This window comes from Terrapene carolina, unplaced genomic scaffold (genome assembly GCF_002925995.2).
Source record: "Terrapene carolina triunguis isolate 2854851 unplaced genomic scaffold, T_m_triunguis-2.0 Scaffold35022, whole genome shotgun sequence".
Classification (NCBI taxonomy): Eukaryota; Metazoa; Chordata; order Testudines; family Emydidae; genus Terrapene; species Terrapene triunguis.
In genome coordinates this window covers 10334483-10361699 of record NW_020699373.1, presented here as the reverse complement: position 1 = coordinate 10361699, position 27217 = coordinate 10334483, and the positions used below count along the sequence as shown (strand labels likewise).

Genomic DNA, 27217 nt, shown 5'->3' with positions numbered 1-27217 from the left:
TTAGCAATGTCATAAGTTTACGATCATTGCTGTAAATATGTTATGGAAGGCAAAGTTTTTCTTCATTTAAAAACAGCACATTCTCCTAATTACTTCCAAATAGTGGGCTAAATTAAAGCTTTGCCATGAGTCTAAAGTAAAGGCACACTGTTGCTGTGCTGCCCTGGGAGCAGCAGCAGAGAACCCGTGAATCCCCCACTACTCTGCAGAGGATGTAAACAGCATCAAGTCTACATCCACTGTAGCATATTTTCCTGTGCACATCTGCACTGAGTGGCATTTTGAGGGGGAGAGCTACGGCTCTGTACAGTCCCTGTCCTGTTTGTCCTCTTCTATCCATGTGAGTGAGGGGGAAACATGGGCTTTGCAGAGCTGCTACCTTCCTTCCTGTACTGCTACTCATGAGATGGGCTAAAGGGGGCACTTTGTGTCTCCTTGCATCTCTGTGACATTAACTGGGCAACAATTTGGCCCAATGTGAGTAATATGTGACATTGTAAGAATGGCTCTTGGACTATATGATTACTACTTTAAGATGAACAGGAGTACTTGTGGCACCTTAGATACTAACAAATTTATTTGAGCATAAGCTTTTGTGGGCTACAGCCCACTTCATCGGATGCATGCAGTGGAAAATACAGTAGGAAGATATCTATATCTATATATCCACACACACAGAGAACATGAAACAGTGGGTGTTACCATATACACTATAAGGAGAGTGATCAGTTAAGGTGAGCTATTATCAGCAGGAGAGAAAAAGAACTGTTTGTAAATTGTAAAACCAAATAAATTGACAAAGGGGACTGAGTAAGAGTAGTATCTAAAACTACTTTGAACTCATTGAAATTGACTGGATTTCAGACGGATGCTGGTTTTTAGAGCCCCTATCAAGCAATTCATATTTCTTGTTTCAGTATGGAACTGTACACGGTTACAAAACATATTTGAGGTACTTTTGGATTTACAGAGGCTTTATTTTTGAGCACAGCCCATTCCTTTTTCCCCTGAGTGAGAGTGAAAAGATGCTGTAATTCATGTACAAGTATCCTTTCTTCAACTTACTGAAAAGATGCTATTTAAAGGTACTGTCTTGAAAAAGTCTGATGTAATATGGCTGAGGGTTTTAAGCTTGTCAGTTCCATTTGTTTCTAATTTTTGCATAGATGCTAAATTTAAAAAAAAAATTGTTCAATATAAAAATCCTTTCCCTTCCCTTTTCTATGGTTCTTTAATTACAATGTTGTGTGGCTTTTGTTAGGCCTACAGTATCTTGTTACTGATCTAGCAGAGAGCTTCAATAATTGATACATGAGACAATAGAGCTGCCTGCATGCGAACTGAGCCAATGAGCAAGCAGGCTTACTAGACAGCTGCTCTCTGTTAAACCAACAGGCGTGTTTCTAGGGAGATTGCTGATCAACCTGTTAAGCCACTGTGTGTGTTTCCTTTGCTTGTTTATGATGCTTGCCTCCAATTCATTTGGGTGGTTTGGTGGCATGTTGACATGACAGCCTTCTTTGTGTAAGGATAATTTTGTTTATCTACAATGCCAGACTTTTATGGATTCATCTGGTCTGTTTTACCTCCACCCTTTTTGAAGATTTCTTTCATTTTGTTCTAAATGGCTTCATTCTCTATTGTGTATATAATTCTCATTTATGGAAATAGGATTTGCATCTCTGCATTTGTAGATGTGCCTGCTGGAGGAAAGAGTAAAGTGTAACAGGTATTTAGTGTTAGTTGTTTCAGAGAAGAAAAGTATGCTAACAAACTGACTCCTCACCCTCTACTCTGCTCCCATTCTTATTTCCTGAGTGAAATTCTGAGAATTACTGTCTGTCTTTTTCCTCCAGTTTGTGTTTTGTGAATATTTAATAGCAATGTCTTCAGTATTCCTTAAAAGGAAAAAAAATGGTAAACAATGTACTTTTTGGTACAGTAGTTCTTATATTTTTTTTAATAAAAGCCTTGTAGAACAATTATCCAAAATTTAGATGGTCTACCTGGGAAAGAGACACTTTATAAAAGGAGGGAACTTCCCTTCCTCAAAACCAGGCCATTTTTTTAATTATACTCACTATTGAAAGAAAAATAAGTTACAATTTTTTCTTTGCTGTTTAACTTCTGAAGAATGTTAGCCCTGAGAGAACAGACTCCTGGTTTCCAGTTTTAAAAGCTGTTGCATCCTATTTATCTATATAGCTTTTAGATGCCTAGTTTCTTCTCCTCAAGTATTGTAAATGGCTCAGCAATGGAGGAATTTGCAGGCTATTCCTAAAGGACAGGATATGCTGGTATTTTTGAAGGAACTTAATTGTGTATATCTAATTTGTACTATTTTTTTATTTTCCTCCTTTTTTTGTTTTCATTTTTTTGTTCCTGGAGTTCCACTGCTTGATCATGTTTGTATCAAGCGTAGTATTTGGGTTTATTCCAGTAGCATCGTAGAACAAAATGTTTGTTCCTCCTCCACCTCCTTTCGATATTTGAGGAAGTTCAACCCCTTCGCAGTGGGGCAGTTCTGTTCTTTCTACTTCATGTTTCTGTGAGTTGAGTCCTTCCTCTGTTTATAACTTTTATGTTTCAGGCACTCAACGTTCAATTTTTTTCATTGCAAATTCTGTTATGGGCATCATATTTATGTTCAATATATTATGGTGTAAAGCAGGAGATTCTCCTCTCTTGGTGTATGCAGAGACTCTTCAATACATCTGTGTTATAACACTAGGAAATCTGGCACAAAGGTCTGCACTCACTCTCAGGTTCTTCTAACATTTTTCTTAACTTGATTTTTCTTTGAGACAGTGACAGGCTTTTTACAGTTGGACTGCTGTAAGGTTGATTTGGTGCTGGAAAGTTCTGGGTGCTTTTGTATAACTTTCTTCACGTTGAAGGATTACATTTTGGTCACGATCACTAAAAACAGTTTTATAAACAGGATTTTTTTGGGGATCTGTTTAGCTGTCTTGCTAAACCTTGATTTTCTAGGGAAAAGATTCATTAGATACGTTCTCCCTGACGCAACCTTATTCAGCACAATGTAGGTTGCCTTTATTATTCCCCATAGTTTAGATCCAGACGGAGTTCTTTTTCAGATCTATTAGTAACTAATTTACTGGACCATGTTACCAGACTACATTTTTCCAGTAGCTTTCCATTTTCAGAATTAAGTAGTTAGTAGGCTTGGGGTCTTCTCAATTAGGCTTGGTCTACACTGCATACCTACTTTAGTATAACTATGTCGCTCAGGATTGTGAAGAATCCACACTCGTGAGCGACGTAGTTATACTAACCTTAACCCCCCATGTAGACAGCGCTATGTTGGCGAGAGGGCTTCTCCTGTCGACATAGCTATTGCCTCTCATGGAGGCGGAGTTAGTAAGCCAACGGGAGAGCTCTTTCCCGTCGGCTTAGAGTACCTTCACCAGACACGCTCCAGTAGCGCAGCTGCATTGGTGCAACTGTGCTGATGTAAATTTGTAGTGTAGACCTGTCCTTAAGCTACATCTAGTTAATCTAATTAATACAGTTGTTGATAGGTACTGCTGGCTAAAAGAAAAACTAGTCGCCATAGTGTACTGTTACTCTAAGACTATAGATCTCTGATTTAATATTGCTATAAAAGTTACAAAATAGGATCAGCAGAACACACAAGTATTTACAAGCACTATAATAAAGGCCCATGTTGTCTGCAGGAAGCTGGGCTTAAATACTGTGGTAAGGTCCCTAGAGTCATTGACACTCTTAATTCTGTGGCAGCTTTATTTAATTTTCTCTAAAAATGTTTTTATATATGAAAATCTGTCTATATACTGTTCCCTGTTTAATATAAAATAAACAGTGCATTTTACTTTGTCCTTATAGCTTCAGCTTTTGATATACCTGCATTGTAGAAGTTCTATGGGGAAGCTGGAAGCTTTGGCAGTTGCATAGCTGACTTTTGGGGAACTGTAGGAAGTCGTTTAGGACAGTGAGAAATATTAGATGGATGTTTTAGTCAACCTCAATGAGAAAATTTAGATAGTTTCCATTTCAAGCAGTCTTTGGACTCATTAAGACAGCACTGCATAAGTTATGATTGGTTCATATTTTTAAAGTCTGTCTCCATCTGTGGAGCAGCAGGTGCACCAAACCTAGGCGGATCCGTGACCAAGTGGGCCCAGGTCTCAACACATGGAGTGGGGAACCGGGCCCAGCCCCATGGGTCAAGAGCCATTGTTGTGGGATAATGGACTTTATTCAAATTTACGATTACTGTAAATGTAATTGTAACCTTACCAATAAGAGACTGCTCAGCATTCTTGATATGCAAGTTCTTGGTAGGCCTATTTATTTTTTAAGATTTGGGACCACGCTTGTTGGAAACTACTCCTTTATTCAATATTTTTTGGCTGAAATACTATTTGGCATTAAGTGCCTTCTGCAAAATGTTCTTGCTCTGGATGTTTCAGGGAGAAATATTGTCTCAAAGCCTGATTTGGGGCCAGTGGATATGTAGATTTCTGAAGATAAGGCAAAACTTCTACACTATGTACTTCGGGTCTCGTTCTGCATTAGGCTTTTGATTGATGCAGTACAAAGTGATGAGCATCACTAATTTATAGGGCTGTCGATTAATCACAGTTAACTCCCACGACTGACTCAAAAAAATTAATCCATTAAAAAAAATTAATCGCGATCAATCGCAGTTTTAATCGCTCTGTTAAACAGTAGAATACCAATTGAAATTTATTAAATATTTTGGATGTTTTTCTACATTCATATATATATTGCATTCTGTGTTGTAATTGAAATCAAAGTATATATTTTTATTACCAATATTTGCACTGCAAAAATGATAAATAGTATTTTTCAGTTCACCTCATACAAGTACTGTAGTGCAATCTTTGCTGGGAAAGTGCAACTTACAAGTGTAGATTTTTTTACATAACTTCACTCAAAAACAAAACAATGTAAAACTTGAGAGCCTACAAGCCCACTCAGTCCTACTTCTTGTACAGCCAATAGCTAAGCCAAACAAGTTTGTTTACATTTACAGGAGATAATGCTGCCCTCTTATTTACAATGTCACCAGAAAGTGAGAACAGGCATTTGCATGGCACTTTTGTAGCTGTCATTGCAAGGTATTCGTGTGCCAGATATGCTAAACATTCCTATGCCCCACCATTCCAGAGGACATGCTTCCATGCTGATGACGCTCGTTTAATTAAAAAAAAAAAAAAAGTTAAATTTGTGACTGAACTCCTTGGGGGAGACTTGTATGTCCTCTGCTCTGTTTTACCTCCATCCTGCCATATATTTCATGTTATAGCAGTCTCAGGTGATGATCTAGCACATGTTCATTTTAAGAATATTATCACAGCAGATCTGACAAAACGCAAAGAACGTACCAATGTGTGATTTCTAAAGATAGCTACAGCACTCGACCCAAGATTTAAGAATCTGAAGTGCCTTCCAAAATCTGAGAGGGACGAGGTGTGGAGCATGCTTTCAGAAGCCTTAAAAGAGCAACACTCTGATGCAGAAACTACAGAACCTGAACCACCAAAAAGAAAATCAACCTTCTGCTGGTGGCATCTGACTGAGATAATGAAAATGAACATGCATTGGTCTATGCTGCTTTGGATCGTTATTGAGCAGAACCCATCATCAGCATGAACGAATGTCCCCTGGGATGGTGATTGAAACATGAAGGGACATATGAATCTTTAGCGCATCTGGCACGTAAATATCTGCGACTTTGGCTACAACAATGCCATAAGAATGCCTGTTCTCACTTTCAGGTGACGTAAACAAGAAGCCGGCAGCATTATCTCCTGCAAATGTAAACAAACTTGTTTGAGTGATTGGCTGAACAAGAAGTAGGACTTAATGGACTTGCAGGCTCTAAAATTTTACATTTGTTTTATTTTTGAATGCATTTTTTTGTACATAATTCTACATTTGTAAGTTCAACTTTCATGATAGAGATTGCACTACAGTACTTGTATTCGGTAAATTGAAAAATACTATTTATTTTTTTTACAGTGCAAATACTTATAATCAAAAATAAATATAAAGTGAGCACTGTACACTTTGTATTCTGTGTTGTAATTGAAATCAATATATTTGAAAATGTAGAAAATATCCAAAATATTTAAATAAATGGTTTTCTATTATTTAACATTGCGATTAATCGCGATTAAGTTTTTTAATCACTTGACAGCCCTGCTAACTTTGTATGTGAAGCTTGGTGGTTCTTTGAGTGATGGTCCCTGTGTGTATTCCACAACTGGGTATGCATGCGTACCATGAGCCCAAGTCCAGAAATTCTTCAAAGCAGTGTTTGTTGAGTAGTAGCTCCCCTCCTGCTCCCGACCCAGGGCATAAAAAGCAGTGCGGGCTGATGCCTCTCCTATTCCTTCTTACCGCCTCGTGGCCTGAGTCATAATTGTTTCCTCCTTCATTCACTAAAGGACTTGAGATCTACTCTGTGGTCCTTGGGACTTTACACTCCAGCCCCCAGAAGCAAACACCAGACCAAGACCAACCCCTCCACATGCTCCCTGTTACCAACATCCACCTGAGTCTCTGTGCAAAAGCTAAAGGATTCAGAAATCCTGATTCTCGGCTCCCTCTACTGCCACAGCCTCCACTTATTCCCAACAGCAGCCCAAAGGCCATTTTTTGACATACGGGTTGAGACCTGTGTACCACCACTGATGCCACCTGCTTCTTCTCCCTGTCACCTTTGGGGGCCGTCTTACTCTCTTTGCCCACAGCTGGAATGAGATCAAGACGAACAGTTGGGTCCTGGAGATTATCAATCAGAGATACTCCATAGAGTTTCTCTCCTTCCCTCCTCACTCCTCACAAATTCCCTTCCCAATCCCTCTTCAGGGACCACTCCCACCAACTAATGCTTCAACACAAAGTGGAATCTTTCTTACATCAGGGCAGGGGAGAGGAGAGGGGGCAGTAGAACCTGTCCTGCCACTTTTGCAGAACACTATGTGGTCACTGTGGACTCTGCCTCCAATGCCATATTCGGCCCTACAGTGCTGTCTTCTGTAACTGACCCATCTTCATAGTCCCGGGCCTCCAGAAGGGGTACTGCTTGGGAGTCACCTACAGTGGTGCACCCATGTGACACTGCTCTAAGAAGCTACTTACCTTGTGCAATAATGATGGTTCTTTGAGACGTGTCTCCCTATGAGTGCCCCATAACGCACCCTCTACTTCGGAATTCTTGTCTGACTCTGCGGTAGAGAAAGAACTCTGAGGGTTAGCCTGTGCACGCTGACCAGCCTCATGTTGTGCCATGAGGAGAGACCACACATGCGTGGACCTAATGGACACTGCTACCGAAGTTCTCTGATCAGCAGGGCAGGCACACGTACAGTGGCGCAACCATAGGGAGACACATCTCAAAGAACCATCGTTACTGCACAAGGTGAATAACTTCTTCTTCCGCATCACCCGCAAACCACAAACTATGGTGCCACCAGTGTGTTTCACTGTTAGGCACATGGACACAAGCACCTATGTGAGGGCATTTGCCAGACTCCGCTTGCAGTATCTGCAAGCTTGGCTCCACTCAACTTACTGGCCAAACAGGGACTGCATGACTGTGTACTTCCCTGTCAAATAGATTAAGCAGAAGCTTCTCTGCAGACCATGAATGGGAGATTCACGACATAATCCTAACCAAGATATTTATACACGAGGTACTCTGTTATGTGACTTCTTTACATCCCAAGTGAACAGAAAACCTCTCCTGTATTGTTCCAGGGGAACCATGGGTCACGATTCCCAGGGTGATGCTCTCCTGTTGTCCTTGATATATAATGTCAGATATACCTTCCTGCCTACTACCACAAGTTATAGGGAAGATCTGTCACTGCAGAGCCACCATCCTCCTCCTAGCACACCACTGGCCCAGTCATTTCTGGCTCATGGAACTTCTGATAATGTCCATACACCCATTAATCAGGATCGGCCCATTTCCGGATCTCCTAATCCGGGACAGGAGGAAAATCAAGCATCCCAACCCGGGCTCACTCCATCTCACGGTCTAGTGTTTATATGGGCATTGGAAATAGAATGCTCATGCTCTGCCCCTGTTCAGGAGATCCTTAACCAAAGTAGAAAGGAGTCTACTAGAGCCTGCTACCTAGCTAAATAGAGGTGGCTTTTGATCTGGGCATGTCTCCACTGACCTTCACTAGAGCATTCCAGTTATCCCTAGGCTATTTTCTCTCCTTAAAGACTTCAGGGCTAGCCCTTAGTTTGCTATGGGTTAACAGTGATTAGTGCCTTCCTCCTTCCGGTAGAAGGATGTTCTATCTTTACTCACCCAGCTTCTGTACAATTTATGAAGGGCTTGATCAGGACCTTCCCAATGATTATTAGACCTACACCTCCATGGCAGCGTAACCTTGTCCTGTCGCCACTCCTGGGTGTGTTCTCCAAGATGGATAATCGGGGGGAAAAAGCATTTAAAAAATACACAGTAGGTTTTTAAAAGGCGGGTGGCTTCTGGTTTCCATTACCCTGGGCAGTGGAGTTTGATTGTGACCAGAGGGAATAAGGCATTATGAGAGAGTTGCTGGGGGACCGTTAGGGTTGACATTGGTTACATTTGCACCACGTCAACCTCAGTATGTCGACCATGGCTCAACGCTATTTGGAGAAGTGGTTTTAGTGCGTCACCTTAACAGGGCGCTCCTGTTAACCAAAGACACACTTGAGTGTGGATGCATGCACAAATAGGTAAACATAAGGTGACTTATGTGGATCTAGTTTTGTGGTATAGTCCAGGCCTCAGTGTGAAAGCGGAAAGAGCCTTAAAGATGTGAAGAGAGCAGTCCAAATGTCCAGGCATTGGCTTGTGACTCATTCTTTTGGAAAGTAACTTTCCAGAAAGTATTTCCTCTGACAGTTCAGATATTGATATCTAGTTCTATAATGGCTGATTTGGGGGATGATAATAAATTGTGAGCTCTTCAGGGTGGAGCTTATGTGCAATTTCAGTTCTGAGAGATGCCTAGCATGCTTTTGAGTGCTATAAAATTACACTTTTTTCCCACTAATGATCTTGAAAAGTAGTACTTTGTCAGCATGACATTAAGAATATCTTGGCCCTCTGGGTTGGCCTATGAGACAACTAAGTGTCATCTGTTCATCTTTACTGACTGAATTTTAGTATTGTCTATGTGGTAGTATAGCTATTAAAACGTACTGCAGTCTGACTTCTGAAGTATTAAGAAGAATTTAGGTTTTGCAGATGTTCTTAATGTTTTTATTTATGCAATACTTTCTTATATCAGATAATGTCTTATTCCTGACTGCATTCTGCTCTAAAAAATTAAAAATTCTTCACGCAGTATTTTAAAATTCTGCAAATTTTATTTGTCAAATAAATGTGGAGGCTCCAGCATGGCATTTTGGAGCACAGGCCACTGGCTGCACAGAGGTGTGAGATCACTGTACAGCTCCCCCACACTCCAGACACAGACTCAGTGGTGAGGCTGCACCCAACCCTGACACAGCGCAAGGACTGGGTCTGCCCCAGGAGCACCTCCCCTCTGTGCCAGGTGAACTAGGTGTGGGCAGGCAGCCTCAGCAAGGCCGGATCCAAGTGTGGAGGGACTTAGTGTAGGGGGTTCCAGGTGTGGGTTGAGAGGGTTCCGTGTGGGGCAATCTGGGTGCAGGTGACTCAATGGGGGATCCAGGTGCAGGCGGAATCTGGATACACAGGGGCTTGTTGGGGGTACTGGGTGCAACGATAATGGGACTCTGCAGGGGGATCCAGCTTCACCAGGCTCAATGTGGGGGTCTGGATGTGGGGGGGGGGGATAGAGCTTGGCAGGGGGGTCTAGCTGTGGGGGGCTCAGTGGGGGAATCCAGATGCTGGGTGAGTAAGGCTCAGTGGGGTGGGGATCCAGGTGCATGTGGCTTGTCGGGGTGGTCCAGGTGCAGGGGGAGTGGGGCTCATTGGGAGGGTTCTGAGTGCAGGTTGGTGAGGATTGGCAGGAGGGTCTGGGAATGAGGGGGTCTGTATGCAAGGGGGTAGGATGGATGTGGGAGCAGCTCCCTATACAGGGATCCCTCCCCCTGCAGCTGAGGAGCGATGGGTGCGGGAAGCAGGGGTGGTGGAAGGAGTTTGCAGAGATTCCTGCAGCTGGGGGAGAAATCTCGGATGCCGTGCAGGGGAAGAGGAAGTCCCGTCCTCCCCAGCCCAGCCAGAACAAGCAGCTGAGCTCAGCGCACGGTAGGGAGCCTGGTCTCCCCCAGTCCTGCCCCCTGCCCCACAGTGATTTACCTCTCTGCCGGCTGCCCTGGGCATCCGAAACACTGCTGGGGAGGGTTGCATGACTGCACTTGTGGCTTCCCTGTCAGAAAGTAATTTTTCTGCGGGTGACATAAATTCTCTACATGTGCCGTGGCACAGAATTCCCTCAGGAGTAATGTCTGCCTGTTTTGTTTTTCTTTCAAGATGTATTGCTACTCTTAAATTTTTAAGTAATTAAAGATGGCCAGTTTATGATTGTAAGGCAAGCAAATATATGTTGTAGCCCATAGAGCTATGTAGCCTGGTTGCTTGCTTTTATTATATCCTTTCTTATGTGTGTGTTTGTTATAATAGATTTATAGCTTTGTATTAGCATATTTTTGGCAGTAATGCAAAAAACCTACCAGCCACATACTGTATGATGAGCTAAAGCATGTTAGCATACATGTTTGTGATCTTTAGCATACACAAGTGACCTACTGATTTGCCCTCTATAAAACTTAACAGCTACACTACAAAGAACCTGGAAATCACCACCACGAAACCAGTTCAGGCCAGAAAAAGCAGATGTGAGAATGAGCTGATTGTCATCAATGTGTATGAATATGCCAGCCTATAGAGTAAGCACACCCTGATATTATGTGGGTGAGGAAATTGTCTGGACATGGAAGGTTGGGAATGTGGTGCTAGGCTCTATAAGAGGGGCAACCACCATGTTTGTTTAGTTTAGTTAGTTTTTTCTTGGGTCTTTCTTGGCTTTGTTTCTGGCTTTCTAGCATCTCCTAAGTTTTTCGGCTTCCAGTCGAGCATTGAGGAACCATCAGACTCTTGTTTGGCATGCCAAAGACATGGCTGGTTCTTTGTCTCTTACCACCAGGTTCTCAAGGAAGAGTGTGATTATGTTTATCTAGGAAGTTTTATAGTAAATGATACCACATGAACTTCTAGAATAGTACTATTTCCTTTTTCATTCTGGTTGATTACTTTTTCATTTGATTACTAGTCCATTTATATCAATAAAAGTCTTTAAGGCTGTATTTTGTTCTCAGCATGAGTGTCCTTGTCATACATCCCCAGGGACCTTGCAAGACTCTGTGTAGCCCGATTCTGGGACAAGAACCTTATTATCTTCTGATCAGATCAATTGGCTAGACTATAACCTTTATTATATGAACAATAATATTAATCACCTTAAAATCAGGCAACAATGTTCTGCCATGAAGTATACATGAATAACTCATTAATGCAGACATTTAGTTTTTTCATGCTAAGATTTACACTGGAACAACATTTTATGCTAATTTTCAAGATCCTGCTAGTACACATTTTCATAACCTCTTACTGAAGCTGCAGATACATACATTAGCAAACCTGTCACTACTGGTCTCTCTCCTGAGTGGCTGGCCTGAATCTATTTCTAAAGAACAGCCCGTTTTTCTATTGGTATAAAATGCATTTGAGTTAGGAGACTGCCTTTTCTAGCATGTGCTATGGCAGCAATCGAGATCAGCTGGGATGAATAAGATGATATTCTGGCCTACACTTAAATATCAGAGGGTTTGTGGCAGAGCACTTTTGATGAAGGGTCCTTGTCTCTTGAACACGTTTCCCTTAATGTTCCAGGCCTTAGTTCAGCGAGGCAATAAAGGATATACGTAATATTAATCGTGTTTAAAAGTTCATCGTAATTCAGAGACCGTGTTCTCCATAAGATTCTGGAAGCTTTGCAGAACAGGAACTGATTCTGGAAATGTGATGAAGCATGTGTTTAAGTCCCATTGACTTGAATGGAACTTAAATGTGTGCTTAAAGTGAAATAGGTAATAAACATTTGTTAGAGGAAGAAGTTTTATAATGTGAAACTTTTTTTGAGAAATTACCTCTTTTTCAAAAATGACATTGCAAAATCATTTCAATTTATAAACTGAAAAAATTATCTTTAAGGCGGCTATTGTATTTAATATATTTATAAAATTTATACATATATTGGGGGGTAGATACTGGGGAAGGTGAAGATCTTTTAAGATAAATGGCAATATTGGCACAAGAAAAAATGTATATAAACTGGCAACGAACAAATTCAGGCTGGAAATTAAAAGGGTTCTGACCATCGGGTGAATTTCTGGAACAGCCTCCCAATAGGAGATAGTTAATAACTTAATTAGTTTTAATAACTGGACAAATTTATGAATGTGATTGTATGATGGATTTGTTTGTGAGGGTAAGGGGCAGGGTTCATCAGCCTTGGGTCTCACTTCCTATTTGTCTTATGTCCTTAAAAGCTCATACTTCAGGATTTCAGCCAGCCATGTGTATGGGCCAGGAAGGGATTCTCCCTCTCGCCCCCAAGTGTATTCTGTTTTATTTTATTTTATTAAATCTTCTTCTGAAGCACTAGGGATGGCCATAGTTGGAGATAGGACTTTGGACGGAGAGGGTTGGGGCTCTAGGTAGCACCAAACATTCGCTTTCCCAAGTGCTTGGCTGGTCGGTTTTAGCTCATATACTCAAGGTCTATTTGATCACCATATGTAGAGTTGGGAAGAAATTTTCTTCAGATCAGATTGGCAGTGAACTGGGAGGGAGGGATATTTACTTTTTTTTGGCCGGTGTGGGTGCAGGCCACTTGCCAATATTATCTGGGTATATCTTATGTAATTGTTTCCCTGCCATTGCAGAAGCCTTGGGCAATGGTGCCCCATTGGTCCCTCCTATTCTCTGTATGTGAAACATAATAGTTTAGTCTCCTGTGAACTGTAATACTTTGGTCTATTTTCAGTTGTTGGGTTTAGTATGCAGGTGCTCAGAAAGTGTTGGTGTCCGATGACATACAGGAGGTCAGACAAGATGATTTGATGTCTCTTTGGCCTTAAACTCTGATTTAGAAGCATCCTTTTTAAAAAGTGTCTTAACTGGCTTTTGATTTAAATTTTCAACTAAAACATTCCTCTGTCTATATTCTTCCTATAACTGAATACTCTCCCTGCTAAGGTGCCACCTCACCGTTATGTGGATTAGCTCCTTCCAGCTCTGACACCCCCCACCCCTCCTGTTGCTCGTTCTCACCCTGCCACCTGTCCCTCTGTGACTCAAGGTGCTCACTTTGTGGCTTTGTCCTCCAGCCAGGTCACTCTGCTTTTCCCCCTTCCAGGAGTTATCAAAGTCTCTCTATCCAAAATGGTCATTTTCTCCCTCTCTGCCCTGACTATGCCCCGGCCTGCCCTCTACTCTGGATTCCAGCTTGGGGACCTAATCTGCAGTCAAGGTCTGTGAGGTCCCACTTTGCTGCCCTTTCCCTGAGACTTTTGTTATTCCACCTCCATCTTAGGCTTTCATTCTTTAAACCCTTCTTTCAGGGCCTGCAGTCCCTGGGGTTCTACTCACACCTGGGTTTCCTTCCTGCCCTCTCTAAAAACCAGAGTGTGACTACAGGCTCCCTCCCTGCAGTCCTTCTCTGCTGCCAACCTCCTGGCTTTATACTAGCCCTGCCTGTTCCTTCTCAGCTGGGTTCCTTCATCAATCTGTGGTTACTTAGGCTACCTAATTCTCATCAGCTATGACCTGTCCGCTTAATTGGTCCCATCTCGGCCTCATTAACCTTTCCAGACTAGTGTGGGCTGAACACCCCACCACACTTCCCTCCAAAAAAATCTTTTTAAAAAAAAAAAAACAACTTTTGCAGGTCTTGATCACAAAATGGACTAAACCCAGATATGTCATCCGTTAATATTAACAGTTTGAGTCAACTTTTTTAAGTGACTATTGGAAATACAGTAACATTCTTCATAATGAACTTTTTCACATACTATATTGCTGTTGTAATGTACAACAGACATGATGCCTTGAATGACTAGTGACATGTTTACAACTAAATATTGTATCTTGTCAAAATTGTTCGTTTTTGTGTTGCTTAAATTGATATTTAGTTGAGTCCTTGTATATCTCTTGGTAGACTTGTTTTATGGTAGGTCTGATCAAATAAATCTGCATATGGTTAAATGCTGCTTATCTTGATATTAAATATAAACTGTATTATAGTAGAATAAGCAGTAGATTAGTCAGTCTTCAGTTTAATATAGCTAAGCTCATTTTCAGAAAACATTAGCACCTTGAAATATAATGGCCAGCTAGAGTGACGTGGCTGGCTGACAACATTTGCATTTGTTCTCTTCATTGTTGAAATGCACGTTCTTCAATAGATCACAAAAATGTGTGGTGGGCAGCTTTTAAAAACAACTGTGAAATGTAAAAATAGGAAAGTCAGTGATTAAAGTCATTCGTTAGTTATATTAAAAGGTTCGCTGTTGCCCAGAAGTGCCTTAGCTGATAATCTTGCATTTTATCTTTCAGCGTGGATCTGACGAGCTTCTTTCTTCTGGTATCACTAACGGGCCTTTTACCATGAGCAATTCTACTCCAGCTACAGGTATATTTAAGAAAATAATTGTAAAGTTTACCATGGTTTTACAGCTTATCAATGTTAGCACAGTTTCAGGAAATCTGATTTTCCTTATTTCCTTCATACTCTCATGTAACCTTTTTATGAGCAGCCCCCCCAGAGTCTCTTGCAGAGAGAGCAAATTCAGGCCCTTGGGGAGCAAAAGTGCCTAGATTCACTCTGTAGTGGACCCTTCTGGCAGTTTAATGAGTGGTGTTGGATTCTAGAACTAATCTACATAACCCCTCCCCATTAGAACCTGAGGATCCCATTCTGATTGGTGGACATATTCCCTGCTTCCTTGAAACCTGAACAAAGATGTACTACAGAGCAGTGGGACCTACAAATAATCAAAAAGAGATATAGAATTAAATTTAAAAACACCAGAAATTGTTTTGTTCAGCACTCGTGAAGTCACTCAGTTTCATTGATATAATGGACCAAGGATTGCCTCCTCTGAGGAGGCATGATCAAACCAGTAATCTCTGTAGAAATTCTCAGGTACCCATTCTTTATGCTTTCCTCCCATTCCATTGTTAAGAGTGATTCAGAAGATTGAGAGATGAAATCCAGAACAATTCTGATGAGGCAATGCTAGCCGAAGAGGCCTGGTTCTTTGAGACCACCTGCTTCACTGAGCATTCATCTCTTCAGCTTTCGCTTCCAAATGTGGTTGCACGGGTTGTTAGTTTAGTTAGTATGTTTTTATATACATATATAGTATGTAGTGTAGTTATATAGTTTATAATGTAGTTTTTGAAGTTTTACTTAAGTCTGTTTCCTTTATTAGAAAAGACTTTTTTTTCTTCTTTGAGTCTTTCCTCAGTACCAAGGAATGAGATCCAGTGGTGGCGAGCAGGTCTCCAGACTTTAAAATCTGCCCTTTTCTAGGAGAGAGCTATGCCTACCAATGTTGCACATACAAAATGTTTATTTTGTTTAGGGAAGTCTCGTATATCTACTAAGTGTCATTTGTGATTCTTTTTGTAAGCACAGTGCGCGCACACACAGGACTTGTGATGTCCCTTTGAAGTAATATTTGATGTAAAAGACAATGCATATTTCTCTGAATCTAAGAATCCCCCTCAGAAGCAGTCTATTCCTGCTTATAGATTCTAGGACTGGAAGGGACCTTGAGAAGTCATCGAGTCCAGTCCCCTGCCCTCGTGGCAGGACCAAATACTGTCTAGACCATCCCAGATAGACATTTATCTAACCTACTCTTAAATATCTCCAGAGATGGAGATTCCACAACCTCCCTAGGCAGTTTATTCCAGTGTTTAACCACCCTGACAGTTAGGAACTTTTTCCTAATGTCCAACCTTCAAAATTAGTTCCATTGAGTGCTCCAGCTATTAGACACATCACTCTGGGGCTCTAAGAGATTGTCTGACTCTGTGATCTCATGCTTCTACCAAGCACTCTGAGCTTTCCATCAGTCTTCCTTAGTTCGTTCAGTCGGTCTGGCTCCTGCTGCCTGAGGCAGGAGGGAGCAAAAATCTCCAGATGGGGCTTAGCACTGGTACCATTGCTGATAATGACTGAGAAGGCTAAAAGTGCTGACTTGTCTAAGCAGGCTCCTTTGAAATCACATTGGTGTCATGAGTCTTAATAGACTCCGGAATCACGTTCTTCAGCTGCAGTGCTGCATCCTCTATCTTTGGTAACCAACATCGATTCATCTGCACAATTAGCATGAGTGCCATGTACCACAGATTCATTAGTACTGCACCCTGATAAGACCTCTAAGACTTTGGCGATACCTTTTAGTTAATATACCAATACCAATTGTTTGATTCCATTTGACATTCAGTCTTAAAAATGTTCAAGAGATCAAATAACCAATCTTAACCTAATATATTGTCTAAAGACAAACCAGTACAATATGAAAAGGAGATATACATAACTATCTTTAGTGAAGTGAATTCTTGCAGCATGTTCACCTTTCACAGAAGGTATGCTTCGACAGTATGCATTTCACCTAGTAGTATTTATAGTATGATTTTTACAAGTTACAAAACTGCTTAACCCACTAGTTTGTACCAGTTTTGTCCTGGCTTTGTCCTGTTCTTTCCCATATCTCGTTCTGAGTACTACATTTGAAGTGCTGATGAGCCATGAAAGTACTCCCTAACTATACTCTGTACAATGTTTTCATGAGTCTTTGCTTTGACAAGTTTCCTATTTTCTAATGCCAAAACTGACTTCATCTTTGCAAAGTGTTGTGGGACGCTTGACGTGGATAAACAGAACTGTGGGACAGGCATAATACATTCAGTTAACATAACTTCCCAACACTTATTATGTACATAATATCTATTGATGTGGTGTATATTAAACCTAACATATATTGGATAACAGGCACCATTGGTCATAATACACTTGACAAAGATACCATCTTTTTAATCCAGTGAGGCTGCTTTTACATTTCCTACAGACCTGATTATCACTTCAGAACAAGTGTCTCTTTTTCTGGATGTCGCTTCCTTTGTAGGGTGAACTGATTTCTATCAGCAAGCAGGAAACCTTCATTTAAATAATCATTTTAATCTTGTTTTTCATATATAGTTTTTAGTTATTTTCCTAAAAATATTATTTATTCTTATTGGTTAGTAACGATTAAAATAATTTGATATGCAGCTCTATGTAGCATTTACACTTAATTTGGTGGTGGTTCTGGTGGGAGGATATACTATGTAATAGCTTAAATAAATGTGAGTGGATATATTGTAACATACCCTTAGATTCTTAATTTTTACTTTTTATTACATTAGAAAATAGTGAATGACACATTTCTTATTTACCTAGATTACTTCTTTACTTGTCATGTATCAAGCTGCATTTAGATGGAAATTGGACATCAATTAAAAATGCACAAACCAGCATTTTTAAAATGTGTATTAGTTAAATAAAACTACCTTAAATGTGCTGGATTCATGAAGGAAAAAAAAACTTTATCAAAACATGTTTTGTATTTAAGACTCGTTAAACAAAGGAAGTATTTTCTGTAGTTAGTGAACTGAACTGATTGTTTCTGGTCACTGTCCTTCAAGATGTTAGAACTAGTAGTTCTTCTTCGAGTGCTTGCGCATGTCCATTCAACTTAGGTGTGTGTGCTCGCCACATGCACCCGTGCCGGAAGTTTTTCCCTCAGCAGTATCTGTAGGGGACTGGCTCCAGCACCCCCTGCAATGGCGTGCACATGCTGCAGTATATAGCGCACCGATGGTTCCCCCCCACCCTCCAGTTCCTTCTTGCTGCGGTGCTGGAACTGTTGCTGCTCATTCGTACGAACTAGTTATCTCTTGTATTATAGTGTGTATAGTTTTCTGTTGGTGTTTATAAATCCCTTAGCTATAGTTAGAGACTTCGTAGGTCCCGAATGGGACTTTGCCTCAGGACAGTGCATGCCCCAGTCCCCAGGCTTTATGCCCTGTGATCGCTGCAAGAGGCTCATGCCCGTTAGTGATCCACCCAGCAGTTGTCTGCATTGCTTGGATGAAGGGCACATTCATGAAAAGTGCAAAATTTGCAAGTCCTTCAAGCCAAGGACAAAGAAGGATCGCGATATTCGGTTAAGAGCGCTCCTTATGGAGTCGGCCCTCACCCTGTCACCGGAGCAACGCTTCGATCCGGCACCATGACCTTGGTACGCAGCACCCCACTGGGACTGTCCACTAGCCGGCACCGATCCCCATCCGTGGCTCTGACCAAGAAGCCCAAGAAGACGGTGCAAGGTTGGTTTCCAACCTCCTGCAAGGGAAAGGATAAGACTGGGTATGAGCAAAGTCCCACGCCAGGCAACTTCACCCACGTCGGGATTTCGGGCCCAGGCTCCTGTGGAGTGATGAAGCCCAAACTGCTCGCTGCTGGCTACCCTGGATAGCGGCAGAGGCCTCCGTTCGCGCCGCATGCCGTCCATGCCGGAGGCCCTGCAGGTGACGCAGGAGATGCTGTCCCTTCCGGTGCCATCCACACCGGAAGGGACACTACCCCTCCCCGTCCCTCTTCAGGGACCCTTCTCATGGGAGTTTCCTCGCACAGGAAGTAGAGGGCTTACTGCAGCTAGGTGTGGTGGAGGTCGTTTCTCCAGAGTATGGGAACAAGGGGTTCTATTCCAGCTACTTTTTAATCCCAAAGGCCCAGGGCGGTCTGCAACCTATCCTGGACCTGCGAGACTTGAACCGTTTCTGCCTTTGTGGTACCATGTGCACTTCTGATATGGGGCACAATCCTGACCCCCTTGGTCTCTGTGGAACCATCAACATCTTTCCTCCGCCTCTTATTCAGCTGCATCGAGATATAGACTAAAGTTGCCTCCTCTTAAAGAATTTTCTAGGGATGCTCAGCTATCCCATTCAGAGCAGCTTCAGAGTGATGAGTAAGAGTGAGAAAGATGGCCTTGTGGAAGAATTTGTGGACTTAACCTATTCAACTGATGTTGACAATGATATGGACAGTGGAAGCTGTGACTCCATTTTAATAAATCTACGGTCTACTATTTCAGGGCCTTCCAAGACCACCTTAGAAGAGTGGTGGACACTTTAGATTCCCCGAGAGGTCATGTGGGAGAAGTCTAATAAATGACAGTTCAGACACCTATATCCCAGGTTCATTTAGCCATGCCTGTTGAGGGCATTCTTGAGCCTGTCGTGGTCCTGTGGCAGACCACTGCATATGTCTCAAACATCTATATTGGCAAATTGCAGGTACTGAGTAACCCCCCACCCAACCCCAAGAGGTTGAGTACTTTTTTTTACCCACCTGGTCTTTGGATCTTTTGATTGTGACTGCAACTCATGAAGTCTAATATGCCTGGACTCCCTAAATCTACACCCATACATAAGGAGCCGAAGAAGATAGATCTTCTATGAAGGAAAGTTTACTCCTCTGCTAGTTTGCAGGTTCATATTGCCATCTATCAATCCTTGTTGGCTTGCAATGGGACAAGCTTCTACAGAGACCAAAAATGAATTTAAGATAGTGGCTACAGACCACCAGTTGGTGGTGGACCCCATTCTGAGGATCTGTACACCAAAGTGCAGAGAACAGCATTCTCTGAAGAACTTCTACCAGTAAGTTCAGACTGTATTTGGTTGATAAACTTACCTGTCCTAAAGAAGCCAAAGATGTAATCTTGCATATGTCATGTAACTACAAGCTGCCTAATGGACTGAGGCAAACTCTGTTACGTTTTTGGATGGCCATGATTCATAGATTTCCACTATTTAGAGCCATTCCCTGCCTGGGACTTGATTGCTGTACTCCTATCTTTAATGGACCCTCTGTTTGAACCCATGATATGTTCACTATATCACCCCTTTGTTAAAATAGCATTTTTGGTAGCTATTACCTTGGCTCACAGGGTTAGTGAAATTCAGACTTCGATGGCAAGCCTTCTGTACTATGTTTTTCATAAGGACAGGGTTGCATTCAAGCCACATCCAAATGGTTACCAAAAATGGTTTTGTATTTTCATATGAATCAATTTATATACTTCCTGTTTTCCACCCCCTAAAGCTTTTAAATCTCCTGTGGAGGCTAAACTCCACACTCTAGACTTTCTTAAGGCTATGTCCTTTTATCTTGCTAGAGCAAAGCCATTTAACCTATCCTCCAAACTTTGTGGCTTTGGATAAGTCTAAAGAGCAGGCTGTTTCCTCAGACTCTAAATGAGTTAAACTACATTAAGATTTCCTGCTCATTAAATAACTGTCTTTCCTGCTCAAGTTAGGGTACGCTCTACTAGGACTCTGACATCTGTAGCTTGCTTTTGGGAGAAATCCCTATTTCTGAGTTCTGTAGTATGGCCACTTGAAGTTCAGTTCTTATATTTACCAATCACTACTCCATTGTGTCAATTTCTAGATCAGAATCCCAGTTTGGAAAGACTGCCCTAAAGTAGTTATTTAGATAGGATTCCTATCACCCACCTACTGGAGAGGTAATTGCTAGTTATACACCTACAATGGGATCCCTCTGGATGACTCCTCAGAGTCTACTTACTTTACAGTAACAAGTTTTTCAAGATGCCTTTGTTCCTGTGGATCCCATGACTCTCCTTCCTTATTCATTGATATGGAGTTCTTCCCTGGATTTCTGTAGTGGTAAAAGAACTGAATGGTGTCTGCTTCACCCTTAATACCCTTGATGGGGAGGAGGGCGCAGAGGTGTGCAAGGTGCATACACATCTCCAACAGATACTGGTGGCTAAAATATTTCAAGCTTGTGCACACCGACAGTGGGATCCTTGTGGACAAAACATCTTGAACTGCAGTTACCGTAACCTTGAAAAACCTTACTGAATTAAATTTAAATATTTTTGGAGTCCATTGTACTAAATACTAAGGTTATGTATTACTGTGGACTGTGATTGTATGTAACCTCTCTAGGGGGAATATATGATGTGAACCCTGGGAAATGTTATCAACTTCAGAGGGACTGTATTGAGCAGTGTGCCAAACAAGAATGAACTTTTGTGAGAACCTGTGTCAAGTGATTTGCCTGGAGAATCTCTGCTCAAGAGAGGGGACAGCTGGGAACCAAAAGCCTAAAAGTAGGTGCCCTTGGTAGACCATAGAAAGGAATATAGGTACACTTGCCCTCAACTGTGACAGTGATAATATGGGGGGGAAAGTTTTTTGTAGTTACAGCTTCTTCCTTCAGATTACAATGTGGTAGAGTCTGGTTCCTTATTATGCAACGGGATATAATTAAAAGCACAAAAAATGTACTTTTGCCAGCATTCACAACAGACATCCTGAGGTTTCTGATAAGAGCTTTCTAACCTATGTGTCACTTAGATGGAAACTGCCAACTTACAAATCACTCTTCTGAAATTTTATCTACTTGTAACACAAGATTAGAGAATAAAATGTTTCTTATTTATAGGTGCATTTGACCACACTTTCTGTATAGTCAGTTTCCTGTTTTTTAACCAAGAATATGGATGAGAATTTTTTACATTTGTTTATATTCGTACCCACAGTTTAACTAGTTGCTTTAGTCACACTAGACCCATCCTATCATAATGATTTTATAATCAAGCAATATAAGCAACAGAAAAAGGGTGATGGAGAAGAATAGAACACAGAGTAAATTTTTATTTATCAGCTATCTCCAACTGCCTTTCAATGTATGATTAGTTGGTTAACTTCTTGTACATGACATGGTACACATGGACCTTGAAGACGGACTTGGAGGAGAGGGTCATGGCCTGGTGGCTCTAAAACCACACAAGTTTGCAGAGGAAATCGTGAGCAGATGTTGTATTTTTAACTACTTTTGATGTTTTTAATTGAGTAGATTATAGATTGAGTCTCTTTTAATATTGATAACTACTGATGGTGATCACCTTTAATACTAGTAAAGGAAACAAACCATCTGACTACTTTTTCAGAATTATGCATTTTGTAGTAATTGTTCTTTCTCTAATATTCTAGCTAATGGGAATGACAACAAGAAATTTAAAGGAGACCGATCTCCCTGCTCCCCTTCTCGTGTCCTTCATCTTCGTAAAATTCCAAATGATGTCACTGAAGCAGAGGTCATTTCATTAGGTCTCCCTTTTGGCAAAGTAACCAATCTCTTGATGTTGAAAGGAAAAAGCCAGGTGTGTAGTTATTTGCATGAGTAAAATACAAGAGAACACTACTTATATACAAGTTTACCTCTTAGATATTGCAATTTGGCTGAAATATTGTAGGGCCAATTATTATTTTATAGATTATTCAAGACTTTAGCACATCAGTTGTAAAACATTTTTAAATAATGCAGTGGTATTGATCATAAAATCTGTGTAAATGCCCAACATAATATGCCATTCTTTATATTATTGGAAGAGATGAAATAGAATAATCCTATTACTTAATGTTCAGCATGCTGAGTAATGCGTTTTGTCTGTCTTGTTGTACAAGAGTACTGATGCTGACAGCTGTTCTCAGACATCCTGCTGAGGATAGAGAACTATGGTTACCTACTTTTTATTTAAAGAAAAACCTAACTGTTTTTTGCTTAACTAAGTAAACATAAGCTTTACCCTGAATAAACAGTGAAATCTTTATTTTTTTTAAATGAAGCCCAGTGTTTTAGGCATTTGTTTTGGTGTTGTCATTTGACACTAACCAGCTTCCAGTTTGTGCACAATCGTACTGCTTAACTGAGTACATATATTCTCATGTTTGGATGATTGGGTAGTTGGGGACAGCACTGGGTTCCAGGAATGTATCAAACTCATTACCAGGGTGCTGTAGTCACTAAAGTTCAATATAACTATCCCTGCCACATGTTCGTGCTTGCAAGACAGTGTATTAATCTCTTGGTTGATGTAATGCATTCATTTTATGTCACAACCACCATGATGTGGAGCCTACAGATTTACTAAGTGGGTAAAGTAAGACTGTTTTTTCAACATACTTGATTTTACAAAGTTTAATATTATATACAAAATAACAAATTCTTGCAAAATAGTGATACAAAAATGTACGTGTCCTTGTGCCTTTTGGCAGTCTACAGGTCCTAATGAAGTTCTGTGGTAGGTATGATGACATTAGCATAGTGAACATTGAGCATTATGGTTTAAAAAACCCCCACAAAAACAAAAAACCAAAACCAAATGTGAAATGGGAGGCAATTCTGAATTTGGGACCTAAAAAGTGATACAGGAAATTTTGCGTCTTCCATTGGGTGTTGAGAGCATTCCATACATCATATGTTTAGTGCCTCTATGGAAACCTGATCTGGTTGTGGGCTCTTTTACTGTAATACAAATTTTAAAAGGATTTGAGGTTAACTCTAAAGTAATTGCAAGTCTCAAAAGTATTTTGAAAAACATAAATCGTAAATAGTATTTTGTTTTTAAATACTGAGCAAATCACATCTGTACTTTTAGTTCACATGAGTTTTTCAGATAAGGTGGATTTGGTGGATAAATGATTTCTTCAGTCTGTTATGCAAACAGAAAAACATTGAAAATTGCAATATTTCTGTTGATTTTAGGCTTTCTTGGAAATGGCTTCCGAAGAAGCTGCTGTCACTATGGTGAACTACTACACTCCTGTTACACCTCACCTCCGCAGTCAGCCTGTTTATATTCAGTATTCCAATCACAGAGAACTGAAGACTGACAATCTGCCTAATCAGGCTGTAAGTATAATACTTCCATTTTAAAAAATGAATACAATTGTACATTACTGAACATTAAATTAATGAACTGCTTTCTGTCAGTGTAAAATGAGTAGTCAGCTTTGACAGGATATTACTTCATCCAATCATAAATTAGAGTGTAAGTTCTCTTAGGCAGGGACTTGTCATCTTCCATGTCTGTAAATTGCTATTGCACATTAAAAGCTCTTTATATACAAAAAGGCAATTACAGGCCAGCGAGCTTAACTTCAGGACCAGGCAAACTGGGTGAAACTGTAGTAAAGAACAAAATTTTCAGACACATAGATAAAATATATTTGAAGAGTCAACACAGCTTTTGTAAAGGGAAATCATGCCTCACAAATTATTACAATTCTATGACTGAGTCAACAAGTATGTGGACAAGATACTCCTGGGAGGATTCTGTGCCAAACAATTAAATTCTGCCCCAAAAATTTTAAAATTCTGCAAATTTTGTGTCAAAATAATGCAATATAATAATGCAGTTTCAATTGTTTTGGTAAGTTATTTAAACTATAAAACAGAAAAAAGTCACTAACTATTCAGCATTTCCTAAACACATTAAAGTTAAATTACAAATACTTGGTAACTAATACCCTGCATTTCAGTTACAATCCTTGATTTTCATTTAAATTACATTACAGAACACCGAACAGCAAAAAAAAAAAAAAAGTGGAATTTCACACATGAAAGTCATACAGTTTTGCTAATCATTGTCCTCGACCTGGCTGGGTATTTTGAGAAGTGCTTGGTTCTGATTGTCCTGACATTTTATTGACTGCTTGGTAATTGTTTTATTTGCCCACAAAGACTTTTTTTTTTTTAATGGGTAAGTAAAAATCTAACCCCATTGTGCCACTTTAGCACAGAAAAAAAGTGAGAAAGCCCATAGCTCTTATTAGCTGATTCCCTTACTGTCATTTATAAGGCTTTACATCACTCCAGCAATGTAGGGGCCTTAAAACTTTACAGATTTAATGTTCCTGGGGGAATTGACTGAGAATGGGGACAGTTAACTAGCAATAGGATCATTAACAATGTTACTATGCAGACAAGCTGCTACATTTCTGTCTCCAGAGAATGAGATCGATTAACCAGCAACATTTTGTTAATGTGGGTGGTTTTTTGTTTTTGTTTTTACAAAAGCTATTTTCTTTAACTTAAAAACAAACAATTTTCAGTAACCTGATACTAATTTAATTACCATATATACTTGTTCATTAGCCAGTTCATTTATAAGCCCATCCCCCAAAATGGATAGGTAAAAATAGCAAAAACTGTATGACCCTTTCATAAGCTGATGCTATATTTCAGGGGTTGGAAAACTTTGGCTCCCGGACCGTCAGGGTAAGCCGCTGGCACGTCGGGATATTTTGTTTACTTGGAGCGTCTGCAGGCATGGAGCCCCCCAGCTCTCTGTGGCCGTGGTTCGCCGTTCCCAGCCAATGCACCAGTTCCCATTGGCTGGGAACGGCAAACCGCGGCCACAGGGAGCTGAGGGGCTCCATGCCTGCGGACGCTCCAGGTAAACAGAATGACAATGCATTACGGTAAGTGTTTGTTTCAATTCTCAAGAAGTTAGACATTTTACTAGGCAGGCAGACTGCTACATTTCTGCCTCGGGGACAGAGCCTTCCTCCTGCATAACAAAAAGACCTATCCTCCTCCACGCCCCTCGAGCCACAGTATGACACGAGTTTGTTGGCCAGCCCTGCCCCCTGACGGTGATCGACATCTCCCCCGCAGGCACGCCCACCCAGTCCCCCTCCCCCAAACTGGAACAGCCTGGGCAGCCAGGAAAGAGATGCATGTCCCTCGCCCCCGATTTCTTTTGTGTTTTTCTGCACGGGGGGCACAAAAATATGCAGTATTCTGCTGTGTGTGCATTTCCTGATGTATCAATTTTTTCTGTAAGGAAGACATTCCCTTCTTCTGTTGTCACGCAAGCAGATACAACAGGATCATTGTGGACATTGTTCCACCCATCAAGACTCAGGTTAACAATTTTACCCTCTAGACCAGTGGTGCCCAACCTTTTTGTGTAGCGGGCACCAGACGACTAGCCACCAAGGACTGTGGCTGCCGGACAAGCAGCCGCCGAAATGCCGCCGAGAAGCGGCAACATGAAGTATTGCCGCCAAAATGCTGCCGAGAAGTAGTGTCATCAAGAGGCGTCGCTGCCGAAATGCTGCCGAAAATCAGTGGCATTTCGGCGGTGACGCTTCTTGGCGGCATTTCGGCGGTTGCTTGTCCGGTGGCCAGTGGGCAGGTGCACATAGATGCCCTGGCGGGCGCCGTGGCACCTGCAGGCACCGTGTTGGGGACCCCTGCTCTAGACCTTTTGCACACTGCTCAATTTCTCTTTCAAACACGTTTTATCCAGCAATTTGCCTGCGACATCTGCTCTGTTGTGTGGACTGTATCCTGGTCTTAATGACTGAACCACGTTAATGAAGTGTGGGTTCTCAATCATACCGAAAGGAGAGTTTGTTGCATAAAAGGAAGATCTGCCTATTTCAGCTATTTATTTTTTATCACAACTGCATTAAAATGAAAGTACCATAGAGTAACAACTATATTTTTTTGCTCAAAAATGAGAATTCAAGAATAGTCCAGAAGGAAGACAGGCAGTCCTTAAGAAAGAAGTATGAAATAAAAAAGTTTACCAACCTGAAGATCCTGCATGTTCAGACATGTTCCTTTCATCATCTTCAACGCAGCTTCCTCCTGAGAAGGAACACTTCTCATGATGTTGTTTCATTCGGGCAACCTGGTCTTGCATTTCTTTATTGCAGTGTTTGAATTTTGCACGCATGCCTGTCTTACCCACAGGTAGAGGAACTTCATTAAAATATTCCGAAACTGGGTCTCTTTTCCGGCCTGCTGCTATTCTAGGTTTTCCCTTCTAGTGAGAGAATGGTATGGTAGATCTCAAATCAATGCAGGCTACACTCAGAAAGACCTCAAGACTTCTGGAATATGCTGCTCAAACAGTGTCACTTTTGTTTCTACTGCCTGTCCCTCCGTTCTTACATTTATCTCCAGACTTCTTCTCCTTGTCCAGATCTATTCCGTCCCCAACAATCTTCTGTTCATTGAACTTTCTGAAACTTTGTACTTTTAGAGAGAAGTAAGGGATTGGCTCTGTGTACACAAATTTGCAGAGGGACGATAGGGTTAAGGTCTGTTGTTTCTCTCCTCTATTTTATTTTATTTTATTTTATTTTATTTTATTTTATTTTATTTTATTTTATTTATTTATAAACATTTTTGCTGTTAACAAGCCTGTTATCTCTGGTGACACAAATCCACAGTTTGAGAACTGCAAAACTAAGCAT

General features: G+C 41.0%; 1 protein-coding gene across 2 annotated transcripts in view; it reads left to right on the top strand.

The window, feature by feature from the left end:
- Positions 1-27217, top strand: part of LOC112118351 (polypyrimidine tract-binding protein 3) — a 97978-nt gene that overhangs the window by 31830 nt on the left and 38931 nt on the right. For both annotated transcript variants that reach the window (XM_024216620.3, XM_024216618.3), the window contains 3 exons: positions 14627-14702; positions 22157-22326; positions 23712-23858. In XM_024216620.3, the coding sequence (XP_024072388.1) occupies positions 14678-14702; positions 22157-22326; positions 23712-23858 (342 nt within the window). In that variant the 5' untranslated portion in view covers positions 14627-14677. The remainder of the gene's footprint in view (positions 1-14626; positions 14703-22156; positions 22327-23711; positions 23859-27217) is intronic.